At 39.8% G+C, this 24896-nt stretch overlaps 1 protein-coding gene across 3 annotated transcripts in view; it reads right to left on the bottom strand.

The window, feature by feature from the left end:
* Positions 1-22574, bottom strand: part of SF3B1 (splicing factor 3b subunit 1) — a 33765-nt gene extending 11191 nt beyond the window's left edge. The window contains exons 1-10 of one of the 3 annotated variants that reach the window (XM_072120891.1): positions 22439-22574; positions 10600-10766; positions 9510-9605; positions 8902-9016; positions 5262-5341; positions 4837-5013; positions 4016-4256; positions 2267-2479; positions 792-913; positions 187-384 (exon numbers count right to left, since the gene is read on the bottom strand). In XM_072120891.1, the coding sequence (XP_071976992.1) occupies positions 187-384; positions 792-913; positions 2267-2479; positions 4016-4256; positions 4837-5013; positions 5262-5341; positions 8902-9016; positions 9510-9605; positions 10600-10766; positions 22439-22466 (1437 nt within the window). In that variant the 5' untranslated portion in view covers positions 22467-22574. The other 2 variants (XM_072120892.1, XM_072120893.1) reach the window with 2 other exon arrangements.
* Between the last annotated feature and the right edge of the window lie 2322 nt (positions 22575-24896).

The raw sequence follows: 24896 nt of genomic DNA, 5'->3' as shown, positions 1-24896 counted from the left end.
TTATAAGGATGCAAGACCAGCAGGTGGCAGACCTGTGCACAGTTCAAGGCAGCTGTTGTCTGTGAGTACAGTTCATAAATTAGGCGCACTGGACTATAAGGAGCACCTTTGAAGTATGAGGTACTCATACTTAAACTTGCATAAAGATTAAGTGAATAAAAAAATTAAACATTTTCTGCAACTTACCAAAAGTTTGTCAAAATACTGAATATCATCAGGCTTTAGGAAAGGAAGGTTGCCAGAAGGCTGATCACTGACACTTTTCATAGTTCTGTCTTCAGTAGGCATATGAAATCCTGTCAATCCACCCAAAGGAGTGGGAGTTGCAGTTAGTTTACGGGCTGGAGTACGTATAGGAACATAGCCGGCAGGTGGTGGGAGAACCTGGAGTAGGCAGAGAGGAAAACCAAGAAAGCATGACCATTGAGAGGTGTGTAGCAAAAAACGCTAAATTGGGGGGGGGGGGGGGGGGGGTTGACCCATGTAATTAGAAAAGCAGCAAATATATAAAAAATATTAATAAAGTGTTCATTAAAAAACTCAATTTGCAAGGGAATGGGTCATCAGTGAATGCCCAATCTTCTCTCAGTAGACCTCAATGTGTCGACTCAAAACTATTGGTGTCTATAGCCACAAGGCTTTTGTAAAAGTTATAACCAAATCCTGTTACTAGAACATATGAAACATGGTGACCCCATAATCATGGAAGGAACATACCTTTTCATATGAGGTGAAAGAAAATTGGTGATATATACTGTTTAAAATTACACACACGTTACCCTAAACCATACCTTATATCCCTCTGGAAACATAGCATCTAGCTCTTCATCAGACAGTGGGCGGTTTCTTTCATCAATTTCTCGTTCCCATCGCCAAGCCTGAAGCTGTTCAGGAGTCATACTCATGATATGTCCTACAATTAAACAAGATAAAATACTGTTTAAATACTCTTTAAAATGTATTGCACTCTTTGTTTCACTGTTCAAAATGCATACATCTCACAAGTGACAAACTGCTGCAAGAGGTCTATTGCACCCAGTGTAGTGGGCACACCGTATCTCATCGCACAGTGATTGAGCCAGATGCCACACAACAGAAGAGAAAAGATCCCATTTGTGCCCATATTTGAGGCCACTTGGCTTCCTTTGGAGTGTAAAAGCTCCAGCATGCTCCCCCCACCCACTTTTTCCACCTGCCCATGTGATTCAGCCAGGTTGTAGAACACGGTTGTGTGAATAAAGCTTAAGGCCAGACCATGGTCATTTGTGAATCATGGACTGTATGCTGACTGGGTTTCGCACTTTTTTCTTGTTATAAATAGCTAAATAATTACAGAAGGGACCTACCATATCTGCTTAAGTATATAAGCCGACACGCGCCCTGACGCTCTGCCCAATGGCGCTCACTGAGTTCAGCAGCTGGTACACTGCCGCGTCATATTGTGTGCCAGCAGGCAGAGCACTTGGATGCGTCTGTGCATGCTCTGCTATGGGTGAAGAGAAGGGAAAGGAGGCACAGGGAAGAAATTTTTTTTTAATGCACCGCGGTGCTGCATTGGGCGGTTCATTATTGGGGGGGGGGGGGGGGGGGGGGTGAAGAGATTAGGCATTCTATCACTATTTGATCATCGTTTTTTCTCTTAAACGTTAAAAAAAATTTCAAATACTACCTAGATATGTGAACAAAGGCGATATACTTATACCTATAACTTTATTTGCCATATGTTGAAAGGGGGATTCTAACATGTCCTTCCAATGTATGGCAAAGATGTATTCCACTGTATGCTTATGCAGTGAGATATGTCATCAGGGACCCCCGCTCCTCCATGAACGAGGGGGGAGAAGATGGAGATTGGCCGCTACCGATACACAGGGGTGTTTTTCGGTCTTCCCAGCGATGTCCCCGACCTTATACGAAGTGACATAACCGGGTCCCCCCCTACTGCTAAGCTACATATGAGCTCAGCACAGCTTGAGAAATGCAATACGCTGCACCAGCTCCCCCCAAAGCACTTTTGTCTCCACTGAGAGCATAAGTCAGAAAGAGCAGGATGAAAAGACGTAACCTGCCGCGTCTTTCCATCCTGCCTTTTTCGCTGGATACAACGTTAATGCTCAAAAAGAGGCAACAACTATGCACCCGTCTGCCTGTATAGGTCGACGTATACACTCAGCGTGCACGTCAATATTTCAGCACACTTTCAATAGACTTTCAAGAAGACTTTTAATATTAAAATTTTACCCCTCAAACCGTTAATAAAACATACCTGGAGTTGGGGTTGCCATATTCATTGCAGGTGTACCAATTGGAGTTTTTCCAGGAGTTAAAACAGGAGTGCTGCCTCCCATCTGACTTGCTGGTGTTTCATCCCAACGAGACTTTCTTTTACTTGCACCAGGTGTAGGGGTTTCACCAATTGATTCTCCGCCACGATCTGTACGTGGTGTCTCAGCCCAACCGCTTCCATGTCCAGGGGTATCTTAAATAAGAAAAAAAAAAATCTTAACATTGACATGGAACAAAAGGAAACTAGAAGAAATTTAGACACTTGACAAATTGAAAGTTAATTTAGGACAAACAGCAATAAAGAATAAAAATCATAATATATTTTAACCCATACAGGACTCAGCCCTTTCTTGTTTTTGTGTTGTTTACTCCCCTCATTCCAAAAGCAAAAACTTATTATTTTTACAATTATATAGATTTGTTATGGGCAGGACAAGTTGTACTTTAAGTGGCGCCATTTATTATTCCATGCAAAGTACTGCAACAGTAGATCTCAGTTTGTTAGGAATCGTGGAACCCATAAGCATTGTGTTTCTGAGATATGACCGTTTGAAGCAAGATAGCAGTCTGTCGGTATTGTTTGAATTGTTGTCAAAGGCCCTCTCCAGCTGTGTTAAAACTATTTTTTGTTAAGTAACTTTACAGCTAGTCTTTAAAGAGAACCCATCAAGCAAATTAACCCCCTAAACTAAATATATTTTCATATACTGCTATTTGAAAGCATTGCCTCTATCCCTTCATTGTCCCTCTACATGCCTGTAAACTTAAGCAACGAGGTACTAAAGCTGTATGCAAATGAGTTGTGAGATATTCATTGAGTCATTATATTCAAGCTGTCCAGCTTATTCATGAGTGGGAGGCACAGCCACACCCCCAGTGCTTGACTGGCAGCCTGTCTAATGAGGTGAGGTATAATGGTGTAATGGCTCCTCCATGTGCTTCCCGCTGCTGGCGGCCCCTTTAGCGCGTGTGTGCGTGTGCGTGTGTGTGTGTGTCGTCACTGCCTCTGACCATTTACATAAAGAATAGATTATTTTATAATGATTAATGTATGAATTGACTAGATAAAGGCTGGGATGGGATCCTTGTGAGCTGCTCCAACAGGTAGTGGTGACAGAAATAGAGACCTGATGACAGGTGTCCTTTAAGCATGACCTCTTCTGTCAAGAACTTTGTTGGTATAGTTTGCCTTGAACGCTAAAAATGGCGCTGGATGGTCTTGGTACATCTAAAATAATTTATTCTTTATAGCTAAAAATCCATCAATGCGATAAGAAAACATATGCTATTCAAATAGCACGTTTTCTTATCGCACTTATGGATTTTTATCTGTAAAGAATACACTTTAAAACAAACCAAAACATTGAAGCGCCATTTTTAGCGTTCAATATAAGAAACACCGGGCTTTAGATACTGAATTGCTACTGGGAGCTGCAAAAACCTTGAGGGAGGAAGGAACAGCACCACAAACGCAGCAACAGAAAAACTTCCTTTGAAAAGTGATGCTTGGAGTTGTGCCCCAACTCCAGTTAATTATACTACTAAATTATTGCATCTTCCAAAGGGTATTACACAATAAGGGAGACAAGAGGCGCTCCTATAATCTTTCTTTATTGGTATAGAGGCTCAGCAGTGACATTTCACAGATAGTACATCGCTGCCAAAACCTGCAACTATTGCTTGAACAATATAACACCATTAATAGAATAAATGAACCAAACAAGCTTACCGCGTTCTGTTTTAGGGGTTTCGTCCCACCTATTTTTACGAGCACTGGACGTTGCTCCTCCATGACCTGGTGTGGCATGCCCTGGAGTATCCCCCCGACCAGGGGTTGCTGCTCCAGCAGGAGTATGGCTTGGAGTAGGATCCCAAATTTTTGACCCAGGTGTTGCTCCAGGCGTTTCACTTCCTTTCGCACGGCCCGGAGTCTCATCCCATCTCAGTGAAGAAGGAGTGTGCCCAGGAGTCTGACAAAGACAACAGAATTAATTAGAGAACATTTAAAAAATTATTGTAGGGGGGGGAGAGGGAGGATAATTTGTTACTTAACAATATATACCAATTACCATGTATACTTGAGTATAAGCCTAGTTTTTCAGCATAAAGAAATGTGTTAAAAACCTAAAGTCAGCCTATACTTTAGTAAAAAAAAAAAAAATATATATAGGTTTTACCAGGTTTTTGTGGCAAAATTACGGGCCTCGGCTTAAACTTGGGTCAGCTTATACTCGAGTATATACGGTAAAAGTTCTGGAACATTTTTACCTCAGCAGCTAGCCCATGTCTGATCTACCTTCCAAGAATTTATGATAGTATTCATGAATATTGTCTTATTGTTGGAAGGGATCGCTCCTGCAGGTTTGTTATGGACAATCAGGATCACATAAAAGTCTCCTGTCATTTTAAGGAAAATAATGGCAGGGAGGTAGACATTTTTTTAAAATAAGAGGGCCTTGCTTTTCAAAAAGCTTTGCAGAAATTTTAATCAATGTATTTAAGTTACCCAAGTTACAGACTAGGAAGTTAGGAATCTAGATTAAGTACAACGACCTCGGCTTGATCCCAGCTGGAAACCTTCTTTGGAGTGGACCCTGGGGTTTGGTCTGTCTGATCCCATCGCCTCTTGCGTTTTGAAGGTGGCTGAGAAGCAGCTGCAGAAGATCCATTGACTACTTTTAAATCTCCAGATTTAGCCTTTTCTGCTAGCTGTTGATGGATTTCGCGCTGTAAAATGAAAGAAACGACAAGGAATGGAATATAGGATTATTTCACATACACAAAATCGATGTACTATCTAGAATATAAGAAAAAAATTATTTGTGTGTTTGACATACTAGTTGGACTTTTCTCTAGATAAATAGAAACTTATTTGGAGGGTGGGGGGAACCATTTCAGGTACTCAATTTCTGTACTATACATTTAACTGAAGAACCTAAAAAGAACTATATGCATTATAAAATACATAAACTTACATGTTCCTTAATTAGTTGTTTTTCTCGCATAACATCTGTGTACGTGCGAGCATTTGTTTTTGGATCTGGAGTCTTGCCCCCTACAAGAAAAAAAATAAAAGAGCGCAACAAATAATGAAAAAATGTAAAGTTTTTTGGGTTTTTTTTTTTAAACCATTATGTCAAAAAGACTAACTTAAATTACACTTAAAAAAGTTTAAATATATAAATTTGTTATACTATACACAATATATACATTAAAAAATAAAAACAAACAATGCTGTCTTCAGAAGTGATGGGTTCCGTGGTCACTATTCCTTTATACGTACACTTTTCAGCCTTTTGATGCCATCAGAGGTTCTGACTTCAAGCAGGAGAATAGAAGCCTAGAAAATTATCTCTTTACCATTAGTAACACTTTGGAAAATGTATACTAAAAACATTACCTGGGTAAAGTTGTTTAAATGCAAATACACACCATGCCTGTTCTTGGTTTATAGAATACATGTGGAAAATAATCCCCAGAGTAAATATGCAATTTTTTTTTATTATTATGAGAATGGGTGGGGTAGAAGAATTAAATGAAAACTATAAGCCAAAAAAATGAGCATTTGTAAAATGTACTTTGCTCAAAATAATTTTGTATTGTATTCCAATAGTTAAGCTACAATGAGAAATTCAAAATAAATATCATGATGCCTTTAGTGGTCCCTTATTACCAACAAGTAATGCATCTGTGCCTGTCTTTTTGCCTGGGATTCACATTAGAAATGGATACATCTGTTTGTTTTTTCTCTTGAGCAAGCCCTTCTAAACTTTTACCCTACACCAGGGGATCGTGGGGTTTCTGCTCAAAAATGTGCAACTTTCTTAAAATGACAATGCCCTTAATTCTAAAGATGACTCAGTCCGAACACTGAAAATCTCATCACACTTTACAGAGGTGAAAAAGTAGCAAATATTTGTTAATTGTGCCAATGTGCTCAAAAAGGGTTGCATAGATGGAGGGGAAAGGAGAAAAAATTGTGGAAACAGAAAAGTAAAGAACCCTAAAGCCAGACTGTATTAAAGGTGGAAATGCTGACCCATCTAGTCAGTCAGGAAAAAAAGTCTGCTTTCATAGTTTTAATTAGATACGGTGCACAAATGTTTTCAGCACATACAGAATCCATATTTTATACATTCCCATGGATTTTTATGGGGCGTACGGAACGCAAATACATGAGAAAATAAAACATGCTCTATTCTTTTTACGCTTGTAGCGTGGTGCACTATACAGCCATTAAAATCTAAGGCCATATTTGTCCATTGTAATTAACCCATTAAGGATGTGGCCCTTTTTCATTTTTCACTCCCCACCTTCAAAAATCTATACCTTGTTTAGGTCTCCATGTGAACAGCTGTGTTTGGGCATGTTTACTGCATTACAAATTGAACTTCATAGTGATTATATTTATTATTCCAAGCCGTGTACTGGGAAGCGGGGAAAAAAATTCTGTATGCAGTGAAAATGATGAAAATCCGCATTTTCTTGTGGGCTTGGATTTTACAGCTTTCTCTGTGTGCCCCAAATGACAAATCTACTTTATTCTTTATTTTGGTGCGATCACAGGAATACCAAGTTTGTATAGGTTTCATAATGTTTTCATACATTTACAAAAAAAAAAAAAAAATTAAACTTTTACTTGTTTAATTATTTTTTTATACCTTTTTAAAAAAAAATATTTAACATTATTTCAGGGTCCGATTGCTAATACTATATACTGAAATACTACTGTATTGCAGTATAAAGCAATATTACTGATTATTTCTAATATCCTGCCATCTGCTGGCTATTAGAGATCTTTACACATGGCAAGCCTACGAGTCTCAATGAGACAGTAGGCTGCCATGGCAACTGATCGCCACCTCCGATGATGCCAAGTGGTAATTACTCAGCAGGAATATTCCACTGCAATGTGTTTTTTGGCCTTTAGGTTTCCTTTAATTTGACCTATATTCTAGATCAACCTTGGTTACTGATGAATACCATCTTATTTACTGTGAACATATTAGTTCACGTTTAAAGTACAAAGTGTTCTCTTCTAATCCAAATAAGTATACATGCTTCTTAGGATGACTACCGTGCCCAATTGGCAGTGTCAAGTGGACACTAGTTATGAAAGGACATCCTTTGGATAACTTTTTCACCATTAGCTACACAGGTTGTGTTGCACTGTACCCTTAACAATGCAGACAGGACTGGCATTTAGCAGTACTGCTGTAGGAAAGAAATTAAGGACAGTTAGTATGTGCTAGTGAAGTCTAACAAGCATTGTTCAGCATTTACATTTTTTATAACACAGCAAACCCCACTCCTGTTTAATGCAGGATGTAACTGAAGGAAAATAATCTGCATGCAACTTTACCATTGCTGAAGACTAAAGTGTAGTTCAAGCGCTATATGGATGTACAGGCTGGCAAAATTAAATGCCAGTCTTGCTTTATAGATTTTCAGATATAAGAGTAAAAAACTACAGGTTAAATAAGCAATGTGACACTGAGGCATTAAGGGTAGATTCACACTGGAGTGGTGAAAACGCCCATAGAATATAATGGTTCAGCAAGGCATCCGTGAACATCACAATCATGGATGGGAAAAACATCAGCATGAAAGAGCCTTTAAAGGGGTTCTCCCATTATGGAAATGTATCAGCTATCAACCAGATAGGGAATAAAAATCTGAATGCGGGGACTACCCACAATTGCCAGAATGGGGAAATGGAAGCCCTAGCTGACCTGCATGCCAGTACCAGCATCATTTATCCTGCGAGCCTTGACGAAAGTCTAACAGAAGTCAATTTTTCACAGGGTAAAGTTTCCAAATATTATTCCAAACGGCACTCCAAGGAGTAGTGGCTGCTTAAGATAAGGATCACATTCCACTAGAATATCCACAGGTAAATCACAAACACACAAATTGAGTGATGATTTCATTGCAGCCCAAAAACATGCAAGGTTTCAACTTGCTCTGTGTCTCTGTCAAACACATGGTGCCGCTGGGACAGAGGAGCAGTAGTGTGGAAGTAATGAGCACATCTGTGCGCTATAATAACACTTAAGTGCTTCGCTCTGGGGGTACACCAAAGCCCCTCAGTGATGCAGCTTCACAGGCTATTACATTACCCTGTCTCTCCCCAATGATCCCTCAGATTCCCCCCTTAACAGTGTATGAACCTGTAAAGCTGCAGTACAAAGGGGCTCTAGTAAAGTCCCCCCTGAGTCCTTATGGTACATTAGCATAATTTTAAAAATTGATTTAGAAGGAATTAGGCCATGGTTATGTTGCCTGGATCTATAAGAAAGTGGACCCTTATTTATACTCGATTTTGATGGCATATTTCCTTTAATGGGAAAACCTCTTTAAAATCACATTGCTATTAACTATAAATGGTGTGTGAGGTGAGCCTTAGAACTGTGAATCTGTTATTGTCGTTTACTTGTCGTGTAGCAGGCATACAAGTTGTTTTTTTTATACACTACAAATGTCATGTGTCAGAGACCTAATACACATTATAGCCTTCCATACAGAACAATGCAGCATAATATTGGATTTTATATGCATGTTCATAAAAGATTCAAGTAGTCAAATGCAGAGAAAAAAAAAAGAAATTTTAAATACCATCTGCAAAAGGATCAAGTCGCTCTGGAGATATAATCATCGTCCGTCTGTACTTTTTATATTCATCTTCTCGGTCTGCAATTTTTTGGGGTCGGTGTTCAGCAAATGGATCATACTACAAAATACAGAATACAGATGTTATGAGTCAGAAGAACTCTAAGGCCATTGCCAGAGCCACTCCATGCAGCAGCTTTACAGGTTGTCTACTCCTCGCTCATGCAGCAATTCCTCCTTCCTGCTGTCTGATGTAATCTCTCGGCAGCAGAGGAAGTTTCAGCAGACAATAGAAGGGTAAGATGTGCTCCTGCACAGTGTAACAGCCTGTTAAGCTATAGCACAGATGAATTCAAACCCCCTAAAACACTTCTGGCTCGTTAGCATATTTTTCAAAGTTAATTTTACTAGGAAGGCAGCCATAGATAAAATACATTACAAAGCATTTGATATTTGTTAACATTGGAAAGAACCTCAGCTATTTCTGGAAGACGTTATCCTTCAAGATACCTAATAAAGTTCTCAGCTGAACTAGTCATTTACAATACAGTTTCTATTTTTAATCTATGTAGAAATTACACATTTTCAACTAAAAGGTAAAATAAATGACCAACCTGCTCAGCTGACTGAGGAATATCATTTAATAAAGCAACAGGAGCATGATATCCTGGCTTCTTCTGCGTAAATGATGCTGTTGGATCATCATCATCCTGCAAACAAAACATATTTGTGTTACTATTGAGCTCTGCACACCTGTTGACCTAAGAGGAGAGCTGAAAATCATAAATTCAAGATCCAGATATTGGATTTACTCACATAATAAATTGGTGCATATGTGCAAAGAAGGAATGAATGAACAAGTGAACACTAGCATCTCACTGATATGCCCTGTGATATTTACAGTGGCCATTGTGCAATAAAGTAGACATGCTGTGGTTTCTATATAAAAGGCACATAATAGGTAATAGGCAGAACTAACACAATGAAAACAATGATACTACATGGAAGACCATATGGTATTTGCAAGCACAGAAGACCAACAAGAAATCTACTGCAGAAATCATAACAGGGGTATAATTATGTTAACGGACATAAAGTAATCTCTACAAAGCACTACCGTTTAGGTTATGATCAGTAGTGAAGGCATATTTTTACTATAGATATCAGCTAGCTCCTTTTCTTAAATAAATCAATTACATTAATGTAAATATGGGTGAAGCCCTCTGGTGGCATCACCTGAACCCTTTCAGGCTGGTATATCACAGCCACTGCAGAACCACTACCACTCCTACAACCATCTTGTCAGCATGGCAGTGCAAAGCAGCAGCATTATAGCATGCATGCGCTAGGATGCCTGAAAATCGTTACGTTTTTGGGAGGGGCAGCACTAGGGGAGACAGTGTGGGTTCATTAAGGCTTTCGTGCAAATTAAGCAATCATGGATGGAAGGGGAAAAAAATAAAAATAAAAAAAGCGTAAAAGAGACCTTACACAAAAGATATAAGATACTGATAAAATTTGTACAAGAGAATAAAAAAAAAAAATTAAATTACATGTTGGATCACATTTTCTCAAGAGGAATAATTTGATATTTGACATCAGAAATTGGAGGTTTAATAAAAATAAAAAAATAAAAATTAAAAAAACAACCTTGCATTACTTAAAGGTATTTTTTGTGAATCATTTCTGAAACAATTAACTTACATCTTCTTGCTCATTTGCAGCTATTGAAGTCACATATCCAGTAAATCGACTGTCGCTTCCACCATAAATTTCCTGATCAAAATAACCAGTTGAGTCAAGCCCAACACCCTGCGTCTCATCTAGAGTGGCCTTCTTTCCTTGAATTTCACGTATCTGGGCTTCAATATCTGTAAAAACAAAATATTTCGTTTTAGTTTGCTTACCAACAAATTAAAAGTAGAATTGCTTATAAATAATCACTCTTGAAGATCAAAGAGAAAATGTGTCAAGTTCCCAACATCACATACAAAAAATAGTAATCAAATAAAACACCCCTGTGAATTCTTATTCTTTACTCTAATTAGGCTGGCCACATAATTATTTAACCACTTCGCGGCGGTTGGGCTCACGGGGTGAGCCCTCTCCATAGCAGGTAAGTCTTTGCTGCATATTGCTAGCACCGATCGCAGGTGTTTTCACAGCAATGGCTGCCGGCAAAGCGATCCCTCTCCATGGTAGCCTCGGGTCTTCCGAGGACCGAGGCTATTTCGTTTTAACCCCTTCATTACAATGTGCTGATAGCACATTGTAATGAATGAGGAGGAAAATCCCCATGTACTGCCATACTGTAGTATGGCAGTATATGATAGGATCAATCAGACAACCTAGGGTTAAAGTACCCTAGGGAGTCTGAAAAATAGTACAAAAAAAAATTAATTAAAAAACCTAAAAATTCAAATCACCCCCCTTTCCCTAGAACTGACATAAATATAAATAAACAGTAAAAAAAATCAAACACATTAGGTATCGACGCATCCGAAAATGCCCGATCTATCAAAATATGTTAACGGTTTTTCAATGCGTTTAACCCCGTAACGGAAAATAGCGCCCAAAGTCGAAAATGGCACTTTTTTGCCATTTTGAAAAATATAAAAAAAAATCTATAAAAAGTGATCAAAAGGTCGTACAGTCCTAAAAATGATATCATTGAAAATATTATCAAATTTCGCAAAAACTGACACCACCCACAGCTCCGTACACCAAAGTATAAAAAAGTTATTAGCGCCAGAAGTTGGCAAAATCAAAAAAATAATTTTTGTACAGGAGGTTTTAATTTTTTTTTTTAAATGTATGAAAACATAAAACCTATACAAATTTGGTATCCCCTTAATCGTACCAACCCAAAGAATAAAGTAGACCTGTCATTTGGGGCGCTCAGTGAAAGACGTAATATCCAAGCCCACAAGAAAATGGCGCAAATGCGGTTTTTCACCATTTTCACTGCATTTGGAATTTTTTTCCCGCTTCCGAGTACATGGCATGGAATATTTAATACCATCACTATGAAGTGCAATTTGTTACGCAGAAAACAAGCCATCACAAAGCTCTTTACGTGTAAAAATAAAAAAGTTATAGCTTTTTGAAGTTGGGGAGTGAAAAATGGACATGAAAAAACAGGAAAGGGCCCGGTCCTTAACAGGTTAAGTAGATTAATATTATTAAATTAAATATCAATTATTAACTACATAAGTAGTTATCTACTTTTTAGTACTGCTACCTAAGTGAACAATAGGTTATGCAAGGGAAGGGAAGGTCTAGGCAAGCACTCGCTCATCAGTCTAGCTCTAAGCGAGATATACAAACCAAAGAGATAGGGCAATGGTAAGTTAGTTAGATCCTAGTGGCATCATTTACTATTGCATATACTGGGAAACAATTAAATAAAAAATTAATTAAATTTGCACCAATTTTTTTAGACTGTTTTCAGAGGTCGCACTAACATTTTCCTAGAAGGGTAATAATACTCCTCGTACTATTTGAGGAGTACTTTAAGCCAAAGAGTATGAAATTTTCAGTAATACAAGAATATAACTCATAGCTGTATATAATGTTGATAGACTCCATTTATATAAGAAAATCAACGCTTAACGCTGAAGCCACTTTTCACCTTCCTGACACGGACCATTTTTTAAAATCTGACATGTGTCTATTTAAGTGGTTATAACTTTGGAACGCTTTAAAATATCCAGTTGATTTTGAGATTGTTTTTTCGTGACATATTGTACTTCATGCTGGTTGAGAAATTTAATAAATATATTTAGTATTTATTTATGAAATAAATGGAAATTTGGCAAAAATTTTGAAAAAAACAATGTTTTCCAAATTCTAAATTTTCTACTTTTTGGAAAGTTGGTCATATCACTAAAATAACTTGATAACTAACATTTTCCATATGTCTGCTTTAACTTGGCATCATTTTTCAAACATCTTTTCCTTTATTTTGGATGTTAGGAGGCTTATAACTTTAGGTGCAATTTTTCAGATTTCCACGAAAATCATCAAAACCTACTTTTGGAGGGTCAATTTAGTTAGAAGTGACTTTATAAGGCCCACATGACAGAAACCCCCCACAAATGACACCATTTTAGAAACTACACCCCTCAAAATATTCAAAACAACCTTTGGGAATTTTGTTAACCCTTTGAGCGTTTCATGAGCGTGAAAGATAAATGAAAGTGAAATTAGAGAAATGTAATTTTATCTTACTATAGATTCATTGAACAATAAAATTTGCACCTTCACAATGGGTTAAAAAGGAAAATGCATTTTACAATGTTTAGGGCAATTCCTCCTGAGTATGCCAATACCCATTTTGTCACTGTACCCTGCTGTACGGGCACAGGGGGGCACTTGGAATGGAAAGAGCGTTGTTTCGTTTTTGCAGGGCAAATATGGCTGAAAAAGTTTACATGTGTCAGGATGCATTTGGAGAGCCATAATGGTACCAAAACAGAGGAAAGCCCCAACATGAGACACCATTTTGGAAAGTACACCCCTTGGAGAGTTTAGCAACGTGTAATTTGTGTATTTTCCCCAACAGGTGTTTGATTCAATTAGGCCCCAAAAGGGAAAAAAGGTGAAAATTTTCCCAAATATTTGTAAGCCACAAGGGATAAAAGATGAAACAACCCCCATAAATGTGTAAAACTATTTCTCCTAAGCACAGAACTGCACCACTTTTGCATATAAAGTGTTGTATGGGTACACAGTAGGGCTCAGAAGGGAAAGAGGGGCGTTGGCCTTTTAGAAGCCAAATTTGACAGACATCCTTTACATGTGTCAGGATGCATTTGGAGAGCCCTAGTGGTACCAAAACAGAGGGGAACCCCAACAAGTATCACCATTTTGGAAAGTGCACCCTTTGGAGAATTCAGCAAGGTGTAATATGTGTATTTACCCCTACAGGTGTTTGCTTCAATTAGGTCCCTAAAAGGAAAAAGGTGAACATTTTCCCAAAAAAGTCACTTTTACGGCTAATTTTTGTATCCCATAAGGCATTAAAGATGAAACAACCCCCAAAAATGTGTACTAGCATTTCTCCCGAGTATAAAATTGCCCCACACATGCAAATAAAATGTTGTATGGGTACGCAGTGAAGCTCAGAAGGGAAAGAGGGGCGTTGGCCTTTTAGAAGCCAAATTTGACAGACATCCTTTACATGTGTCAGGATGCATTTAGAGAGCCGTAGTGGTACCAAAACAGAGCGGAACCCCAACAAGTATCACCATTTTGGAAAGCACACCCCTTAGAGAATTAAGCAAGGTGTAATATGTGTATTTGTCCGTAAAGGTTTTTGATTTAATTAGGACTTAAATAGATAAAAGGTGAACATTTTCCTATAAAGGTCATTGTACCCCTAATTTTTTATAGCCACAAGGGATAAAAAAAATGTAATAACCCCCCAAAATGTGTAAACCTATTTCTCTCGAGTGTAGAAGTACCCCACATGTGTATATAAAATGTTGTATGGGCGCACAGTAAAAGGAAAGGGGAATGTTTGCCTTTTAGAAGCCAAATTTGACAGAAATGTTTGACATGCATTTGGGAGAACCCTAGTGGTATAAAACAGATAAGAATCCGAAAAGTGACCCTAATCTTTGAACGCACACCCCTTAGAGAATTTTGCAATGTGTAATATATGTATTTGCCCCTACAGGTGAATGATCCAATTAGGCCCGAATCATTAAAAAGGTGAAAATTTTCCTATAAATGTCACTTTACCGCTAATTTATGTAAGCCACAAGGGATAATATATTAAATAACCCCAAAAAAGGTGTAAAACTATTTCTCCCGAGTGTAGAAGTACCCCACATGTGCATATAAAATACTTTATGGGCACACAGTAGAGGAAAAGAGGGATGTTTGTCTTTTAGAGGCCAAATTTGTAAGAAATCCTTCACATGTGTCAGGATACATTTGGAGAGCCGTAGAGCAGATTGGAGAGCAGATTGTTACGGACGCGGCGATAACAAATAAGTGGGGTTTTTTCGTGATTTAGTGTTTTTTTATACTTTATTACTTGTGTAAAGGGAAATGTGGTGTTTGGGGGGACTTTCACTTTCTTTTATTATTCATTTTTACTGTAAAAAACCTTTATTTTTCCTTTTTTTACAGTTAATGACATCAAGCTTGAACAAGTGATCTTCTGATCACTTGTGCAAACTTTTTTTACAGGTTACACAGTGCAATACAGATGCACTGCGCATGCCCAGTGTCTTACAGCCGGGTCCTGCCAGAAGGCACGGACCCCGCACCGATTGGAGGATCGCGCAGCCCCGGGCACCGGCAGTCCCGGGGCTGCGATCGGAGGAGCGGACCCCCCGTTAAGCGCCGCGGAGTGTTAGGGGTTAACACCCGATCGCGGGTGTTAGAGGCGGGTGTCAGCTATAACATATAGCCGACACCCGCAGCTTCTGGCCCCGGCTCCATTCAGGAGCCGGGGCCAGAAGCTTGACGTAATAGTACTGCATTTTGCGGGAACGCACCTCCCGCGATGCAGTACTATTACATCAAATGTCGGGAAGGGGTTAAATAGCAAATTGAGGCCGTTCTAGTGATCTTACATCATGCATTGCCCAGACTGGAGCTAACGCCACCAATCGCCCAACCACACTGCGGCTGCAGACGCTGAAACCTCACACCACCAGACTAACGCACACGATTTCCCCCCTTCCTGTGCCTAGACTGCGGCAGCCACCACCGAGCCCCCATGGACAGACTGCAGCTGAGACTGCAAATCCATGATGGTTGCATTGTAAAAAGATTTAGTTTATTTTTTGGACGTGCAGCCCCCCACCTCAAGCCACCGCAGCACCTGCCAGATATGCAGACCCATGTAATATACACCTCATCACCGGCAAGACATACAGTCCCATGTGACATACATGTCTCCCCTGACCTTACTACAACCATCATATCCACTCCTGTTGAGCAAACTCACCTCCATACACATGTATGCACACAGTAACTCTACAAGTTCTACTTGCAGGCAGCCATTACAGCTCTACTTCCTGTGAGGAGACTGTAGAAAGCCACACACCTTTCCCGGAGACTCCACCCCCTCCAGTGACATCACTGCTACCCAGAGCAGCTCCATTCTAGACGCTACCAACAATGTAGTGTGTGCAGCGCACACCGGATCTCTCAACCCACGCACTACAGGGGATAATTGATATTAAACAATCAAAAGTGCCACTTAAAACATTCATTTCTGTTCGTTTTTTTAAAATTTGAGACTGAGGAATAGAAAAGCTTTTTCTTTTTTTAAAGAGTACTTGAAATACTCTAGGAAGTCACAATATATTGGCTCACACAATATACTTCAACAGAACAGTAAAATATATGTATTGGTCTGCCTTCAGCAAAGCCAGATGGAGAAGGGAGGGGGGAGTGAGCACTCCTCACCCATCTCTACAGAAAACTGAACGGCCATGGCTCAGTCACTTTGTGGTGAAAAACTATGTGCTCACCGCACCATGACCTGATTACAGACTTCTATCGTGGTAGTGATCTGGTCACAATTTGTGCAGCCAGATCATTGCCACAATTATGGACATGAAAGACAGGGCTGCGAGTCTCCAAGCCAACATGGTGGTGCTCTAGCCTGGGAAGCAAACAAAATGGCAAAATGGGGGGGGGAGAGAATTAAGCGGCCGCTAAAAACATACAATGAAGCTAAAAAAAATTCCCAAAAATATTTGGTTTAGATTTTCATTTCATTTTTTCAAACATTTTTCAATAAGCTAAATAATTTTTTTTAAAAATACAAAATTTAAGTATTGCTGTAATTGTATGGAAACATAATAACTATGATAAATAATGTATTTTTAAACGTAAATTTAAATATCCGGATACATTTAACCCCTTAAGGACGCAGCCATTTTACAGCTTAAGGCTCAGTCCCATTTTTTTGGATTCTGACCTGCGTCTCTTTATATGGTTATAACTTTTGAACACTGCTACTTATCAAAGCGATTCTGAGATTGTTTTTTCCCCACATGTTGTACTTCATTTTAGTGGTAAATTTTGGCTGAGAAGTTTTGCGTTTATTTACAAAAGAAAAAAAATGATGAATTTTTAGAAAAATTTGCCATTTTGGAAATTCAAAATCACCGCGTTTTAAGGCAGATAGATTTACCACATAAATAACTTGCAGAATAACATTTCCCATTTGTCTACTTTACATTTTCATAATTTTTGAAATGTTTGGATAATTTATTTTGACGTCACGCGGCCTACAAATCGAATAGCGATTTTCCGTATTTTCAGAATTGACTATTTTAGGGATAAATACTGTTTGAAATCAAATTTTACATATTTAGCAACAAAAAACCCCTATATAACCAACCCATTTTCAAATCTGCACCCCTCAAACTATCAGAAACAGCATTTACAAAGATTGTTAACCCCTTGAGATCTTCATAGTAATTGAATCAAAATGGCGGTGAAATTTAGAATGGTCAAATTGTGCCGGTTATACGTTCATTTAGCCATAAAATTTACACATTTCCAAAAGTTAAAAAGAGAAAACCCACCATAAAATTTGTTCTACAATTTCTCCCGAGTGCAGAGACCCCCCACATGTGGCCGTTACTTGTGTTATGGGGGCACAGCGAGGCGCAGAAGGGAAGGAGCACCCTGCAGCTGCCAGGATTTTAGTTTCCTCATTGGCCCCTTTTGAAGGCTATAAAATTTTCGCTTTTCCGTTATTTGGGCCATGTGACGGCATTTTTTTTGCGGGACGAGATGCTTTTTCCAGTGTTTCCATTTTGGGGTTGGTATCACCTATTGTTGAAAATTTAGGAACTTTTTTTGAGGTCATGAGTAGAAAAGCATCAATTCTGTACTGGTTTTTTACCTTTTTTTTTTTCTCGTGTTCACCGTATATCCCAATAATCCTGTTATCTTTATTCTATGGGTCGATACGATTACGGGGATACCAGACATGAATATTTTTTCTTATGTTTTACTAAATTTGCCAAATAAAACCCTAATGTGGGGAAAAATCTCTCATTTTTGCATCGCCGTCTTCCAAGTGGCATAACATTGTTACGTTTTTGGCTACAGAGCTGGTTGATGGCTTGTTTTTTGCGGGACATGTTGTTCTTTGCAACAATATCATTCTGGAGTACATATGTTTTGTTGATCACTTTTTATTGCATTTTTAGTGGGATATAATAGGTAAAAATCATAATTTTTGGCGGGTTTTTTTTACGGCGTTCATCATATGGGTTCAATAGTTATTTAGTTTTATTCTATGGATTGTTACGGACGCGGTGATACTATATATGTGGGGTTTGTGTTATGATTTAGACTTTTTTGAGCGTTATATGTCTCTTTATATGTTTTGGGGCTTATGGGCATTTTTAGTGATTTATAAAGTAATTTTTTATTGAAAAACATTATTTTGTACATTTTTTTACATGATCCACCATGGGATATGAACAAGCAATCATCTGATTGCTTGTTCTTGATAATACTCTGCAATACTAATGTATTGCAGGGTATTATCAGTGCCAGCCTATGCAGATGTATTGGCTGACACTTTGCCTTTAAGATGATGTCACAGACGCCATCTTAAAGGTAAACCCTCCAGGCTTCTCTGGGGTCCCGATCGGACCCCAGAGGTGCCAAAACAGCGATTGGCCCCCCCGAAAACGGTGCGGGGGGGGGTAAAGACCCCCAGAAGGCATGTTAAATGCCGCGGTCGCGTTGACCGCGGCATTTAACGGGTTAAACACCCGCGATCGGAGCCCACTCCGACCGCGGGTGTTAGCCGGGGATGTCAACAGTAGATTACCATTGAAATCCCGCGGCTAACGATGCCGGTTCGGCTGCTATACAGCGATGAACCGGCATAGTCTCTGCGCAGTAGCTGTACTGCGCTGAGCGCTATTCGCGGGACTCAGCGCAGTACAGCTACGGCGCAGAGCGCTAAGGGGTTAAACAGCGGTCTGTGTATGTATATGCAGCCTCTAATTATGTTTGTGACAAAATAATATGCGATTTGTTGTATACATTTTACATGGGAGTCCATCAAAATAAAGAAATTAAAAAAACATTAACAAAGAAGCAGCCTATAACAAAGCTGGAGAAAAGCTAGTTAACACCTTTACACTGAGGCCTGTTTTGTATTTGCAGTTCCATTTTTCACTCCCCACCTTCAAACGTTTATCTTTATTTTGCCATGTAAAGAGCGGTGTGAAAAAAATTGCACTTAATAGAGATGGTATTAAACATTCCATGCCAGGTACTGGAAAGCGTGAAAAAAAAAAACAAAAAAAAATGCATTTGCACCATTTTCTTGTGGGCTTGGATTTTACAGCTTTCACTGTCTACCCCAAGTGACATGTCTGCTTTATTCTTTGGGTGATACCGAATCTGTATAGGTTTTAGGTTTTCATGCATTTACAAAAATTAAAGCTTCCTGTAAAAAATAAATAAAATTAAAAAATCTTCATTTGGCGCCAATAACATTTTCATACGGAGTGTGGTGCAGTTTTTTGCGGCTTTTGATTACGTTTTCAGTGCCATCATTTTTAGCACTGTATGGCCTTTTGATCGCTTTTTATTGAATTGTTTATATTTTTCAAAACGGCAAAAAAGTGGCATTTTCTACTTTGAGCGCTATTTTCCGTTACGTGGTTAAAAGTCGGAATAACGATTATATTTTGATGGATTTTAAAGTGACAGCGCTACCTGGGACTACTGAAGAAGTGGGAAGGTGTGGGCAGATTTGGATTATCATTGTAGCTCCTGCCCTGACAATTCCCCCTGTTTATGGGACCCTGGAGGGAAGCTACAATGATCATCCAAATTTATTTTATTTTCTGCTTTATTGGTGTCCTGAGGTGCTGGTACCAATAAAAACTGTGACAGAGAATGGAGTATAAATCACAACTTAAATTTCTGTGTTGGCACTTTGCGATTAATAAGTGTGTCTTGGCACATTGTAATGAATAGGTTAAAAACAGACAACCTCAGGTCTTCGTAAGACCGGAGGCTGTCATGGTAAACAATACAATTGAATCCAAGATGGTGACACCCACGTGCAACCAGTATTTAAATGCCTCGGGCAGCTTTGCCGGATTGGCGGCAGCACTGTCCGCTGCTGTAACCGGCAATACGTAAAAAACACCCACCTTGTATGGAGATTGCTCAGCCCGTGAGCCCTCTCCATACACCTGCAGCCGCTATGCGACGCAATAGTACATCACATGTCGGTAAGGGGTTAAAGGGGACCTGCCATTCAAATTAACTTAATATTAATACTTCATAAAATACTATTATAAAAGCATTGCCACATCCTTAAATGGCTCCTTTCAACGGCTGAAATGTAAAAAAAAAAAAAAAACGTATGTAATCTTATATGCAACACATCTGAGGCAAGTCCAATAATGGAGTCCTCCGTATGCACCACCTCTTTAGTCCCGATCAGATCTCACAGCTACCAGTACTTATTCAACAAGACATACATTTCTGTAGGAAATACTGTGTTATTTTACACAGTGCTTTGCTGGAACTTTGAGAGAGCTCTGTTACATCAATCAGCAGTTAATACCCCATGTATGGATCTGATCACAGCATGCCTGCATGAACTTCTACTTTTCCCCATTAAAAGTGAGCAGATACATACATATCATAGATTTGCAAGCAACAATCACAGGTAGCAAATGCGGTCAGAAGCATTTAAAAGGAGGGAGCACGTGGGTGCCGCTGTCTTTGTTCCGATCATCGCTCCCCAGGACGTCAACAGGGAGCAGCGATCGGTTGCCATGACACCTCACAGAGCCTCATAAACAAAAGTATGAAAAAGCTATTAGCATCAGTAAAATCATAAACATATTTGCCATCGCCACATCCCAAAATATCCAGTCCTGGAACAGAAAAATCTCTGAATCTCTACTTTTTCACCATTTTGCCTCCAATAAAAACTTCAATAAACAGTGTTCATAAGGTAGTTCAGTTGACAAAGTTGAATTAAAATGTCTTCTCATGACACCCTAGCCAGCTGAGAATACAATATAGTATTAAAAGCAACGGGTGTCAGGACATGGTGAAACAGCGTATATTCTTAGATGAAAGTATTTTGAATTTGTTTTAACCACTTAAGGGTGCAGGTTTTTTTTTCCTTCATTTTTTACTCCACACCTTCAAACTCAATGACTTGGATTTTGGAAAAATTCCAAGTGTGGAGAAATTGGCACCAAAAAAAAAAAAAAAAAAAAAATGTTTGCATCACTTTCTTGTGAACTCAATTTCTACAACTTTCACTGTGCGCTCCAAATAACACCTCTGCATTATTCCTTGGTACGGTACAAACACAAAGAAACCAAATTAATTTCTGATTTGTCTTTTAATACAATTTCAAAAATTAAACAAATGGGTACGAATAAAAGCATTTTGTTTCGTCGTGGTCTGACACTAATAACTTTTTCATACTTCGGTGCACGGAGCTGTGGGAGGTGTCATTATTGCAGAATGAGCTGCCGTTTTCATTTTGAGGACTGTGCTACCTTTTGCTCACTATTATATTTTTTTATGTAATGTAAAAAGGAGTAGAAGTCGCATTTAGGAAATTTGGGTACTATTTTCCGTTATGGGGTGCACCGCCGAAAATAACAGTTTTTATATTTTGATAAATCAGGCCTAGAAATCAGTAGCTAGAAGCAGCAGGGAGGCAGGTTACAGAGTGGCTCTGGTGACACCCCCACTAGTGCATCATTTATTGGGAGCTTCCCAGAAGTGTTAATATGGGTCATAACTTTTCTTAATTTTTTTAACAAAGTTTTGAAAATATGAAGTAGTAAAAAAATAAAATAAAAAATATATATACATATACACACACACATATATATATATATATATATATATATATATATATATATATATATATATATATATTATATCCAAGCCCATACTGAAAATTAGTTTTTTCTCAAGAATTTCACATTTTTTCCTTTTTCCCCAGTAGACTGTATGGAGTAAAACTACACTTTGTGCTGTAGCAAACAGGCCTGGCACAGCTGTAAGATATGCTTTCTCTTGATTTGGACCAATGTTCCAGTCATTGCAAGTCAAGACGGAATTTGAAGTTCGTCCTAGGCAGCCTACACAGCACTAGTGGATCAGATGGCCCCAGCCCGGCACCAGCTCTGCCTACAAGGTTGCTTTCCCGGGTAACTAAAGTCCCTGTGCATGGCCCAGATATTGAGCAGAACAGCTTGGGAAACGCACTATTTGACGAAATGGATATATATGCCGAATATAACTATTACAACACACACGTTATAACATTAGGCCTCCAACACGAACATTTCAACAACCTGATAAAAACCCGGGCTGTGAATAAACGCAAACTTCAACGCAGAGAAGCCATGGCCTTCCACGCACACAAATAACAATGACGCCATTACAAATGCCCGACACCGGACAGCCATCCTCTCACAATACTTAGTAACGAAGAACTGCGCTGCAAGACATGCTTACATCGAACGCATTGCGTATATAGCCATCTTACCTTCGTGTGTTTTAGCGATCTTCGCCATGTTGTCCAACTGAGCTACAACGGAAACTGAGCGCTCCGAAGCTTCCGCTGAACAATATCACAGCCTCTGCGCTTGCGCACGGGACCTCATGACGTATATCAACTTCCGCTTACCACGGAAGCAGTAGTGTATCTTTCCTGCTTAAGATGGCGGATAGGGTTTCGCTGCTGTTTATTTAGATAGTTTTCTTTAGCTCTTTGTGTAAAGTTATAGGTAAATAATGTGACTAAATCCCATGACTCAGAGGTACCCTTCCTCCCCAGTCATGGGATTTAGCTGGCTCTGTATGAGCTGTCTATTTCCCATGACTGGGAAGGACCTATTCGCCCCCTAGTGGTGAGGTGCTGGATAGTTATAGGATTTAGCCTTCTCACATGGAGGAGGCTATTTCCTATAACTCAGAGGGACCTGGTCCTCCCCAGTCATGGGAATTAGTCTGCTCAGTATCAACTGTCTATTTTCCATGACCTGGAGGGACTCTTTATTCTCTTATTGGTTTGGACTTGATCTATGAGAGTTTTTGGCTTCTTCATGCTAAATACACACTTATTTTATATTTTGTGTAATTTTTAACATTGACTAAAGTACCAAACTGTACCATTTCCCATTGTCCAGAGGGACCTTTTCTATCTACTATAGGGGGAGATTGGGTTATGTAGGAGAAGGTCCTTCTGAGTAAAGGGGTTTAGCCGCCTCATATAGAAATGACTATTTCCCATGACCCAGAAGGACCTTTTCTATCTACTATAGGGGGAGATTGGGTTATGTAGGAGAAGGTCCTTCTGAGTAATGGGGTTTAGCCGCCTCATATAGAAATGACTATTTCCCATGACCCAGAAGGACCTTTTCTATCTACTATAGGGGGAGATTGGGTTATGCAGGAGAAGGTCCTTCTGAGTAATGGGGTTTAGCCGCCTCATATAGAAATGACTATTTCCTATGACCCAGAAGAACCTTTTCTATCTACTATAGGGGGAGATTGGGTTATGTAGGAGAAGGTCTTTCTGAGTTATAGGATCCTCATATAGAAAGGACTAGTTCCTATAACCCAGAAGCACCTTTCCTATATATTATTTATTGAGAAGGTCACATGTAGGAGAGGTCCTTCTGAGTAATGGGATATACTGTTGACGCCTCATATAGAAATGACTATTTGCTATTTTTGGATTAGATGTCATGCACTATGCCCTGAGACTATGGGACTCCTGTGCCCCACTCCTTATACTGAATGGATGGACCTCACGCCCCAGCCCGCACACATTTCTGTACACAAGGCCTTAGGCCCCATGCACACGAATGACGCCCGGTCTTGATTTCGGTGAGTATACGTTGTCTCATCGCACAGCGAGCTGAAAAACAAAGGAAGTGTCTTGTAATTTGCTCTGCTACAGCAACAGCCGCTCGCTTCTCCGGGAGAGCAGTGCTCACCCCTCCTCTCTCCTGTGCACGGCTGTATGATCGCCCGGCAGAGCAGCGCTCACTCTTCCTCTCTCCTGTGCGCGGCTGTATGATGGCTTGGGAGAGCAGCGCTCACTCCTCCTCTCTCCTGTGCGCGGTTGTATGATCGCCCGGCAGAGCAGCACTCACTCTTCCTCTCTCCTGTGCGTGGCTGTATGATCGCCCGGCAGAGCAGGGCTCACTCTTCCTCTCTCCTGTGCGCGGCTGTTTGATGGCCCGGGAGAGCAGCGCTCACTCCTCCTCTCTCCTGCCCGCGGCTGTATGATGGCCCGGGAGAGCAGCGCTCACTCCTCCTCTCTCCTGTGCGCGGCTATATGATGGCTTGGGAGAGTAGCGCTCACTCCTCCTCTCTCCTGTGCACGGCTGTATGATGGCCCGGGAGAGCAGCGCTCACTCCTCCTCTCTCCTGTGCGCGGCTATATGATGGCTTGGGAGAGTAGCGCTCACTCCTCCTCTCTCCTCTGCACGGCTGTATGATCACCCAGGAGAACATACATCATCTGCTTGAGGACTTACTCTGCTTTTGTAAGTTTAAGACTAAAATGGAGTTATATGGAGCAGATCCATAACCAAGTCTGTTCAGTACATGGCCGGCTACAACAGGAGAGCTCCCTAAAGTCACTATTATAGTCTGATGTATACTGAAGGTAAATGAGTCAGTAGTGCAGACTGTTCACTATGGAAAAGACTAGACCAGAGCTGTCACTATTCTAAGCTGTACAGGACAGAGGGGGCTAGAGCAGAGCTGTCACTATTCTAGGCTGTACAGAGAAGGATAGTGCAGAGCTGTCACTATTCTAGGCTGTACAGAGAAGGATAGTGCAGAGCTGTCACTATTCTAGGCTGTACAGAGAAGGATAGTGCAGAGCTGTCACTATTCTAGGCTGCACAGAGAAGGATAGTGCAGAACTGTCACTATTCTAGGCTGTACAGAGAAGGATAGTGCAGAACTGTCACTATTCTAGGCTGTAC

The sequence above is a fragment of the Engystomops pustulosus genome, chromosome 8 (assembly GCF_040894005.1).
Source record: "Engystomops pustulosus chromosome 8, aEngPut4.maternal, whole genome shotgun sequence".
Lineage (NCBI taxonomy): Eukaryota > Metazoa > Chordata > Amphibia > Anura > Leptodactylidae > Engystomops > Engystomops pustulosus.
This window is presented reverse-complemented; position numbering and strand designations above follow the sequence as displayed.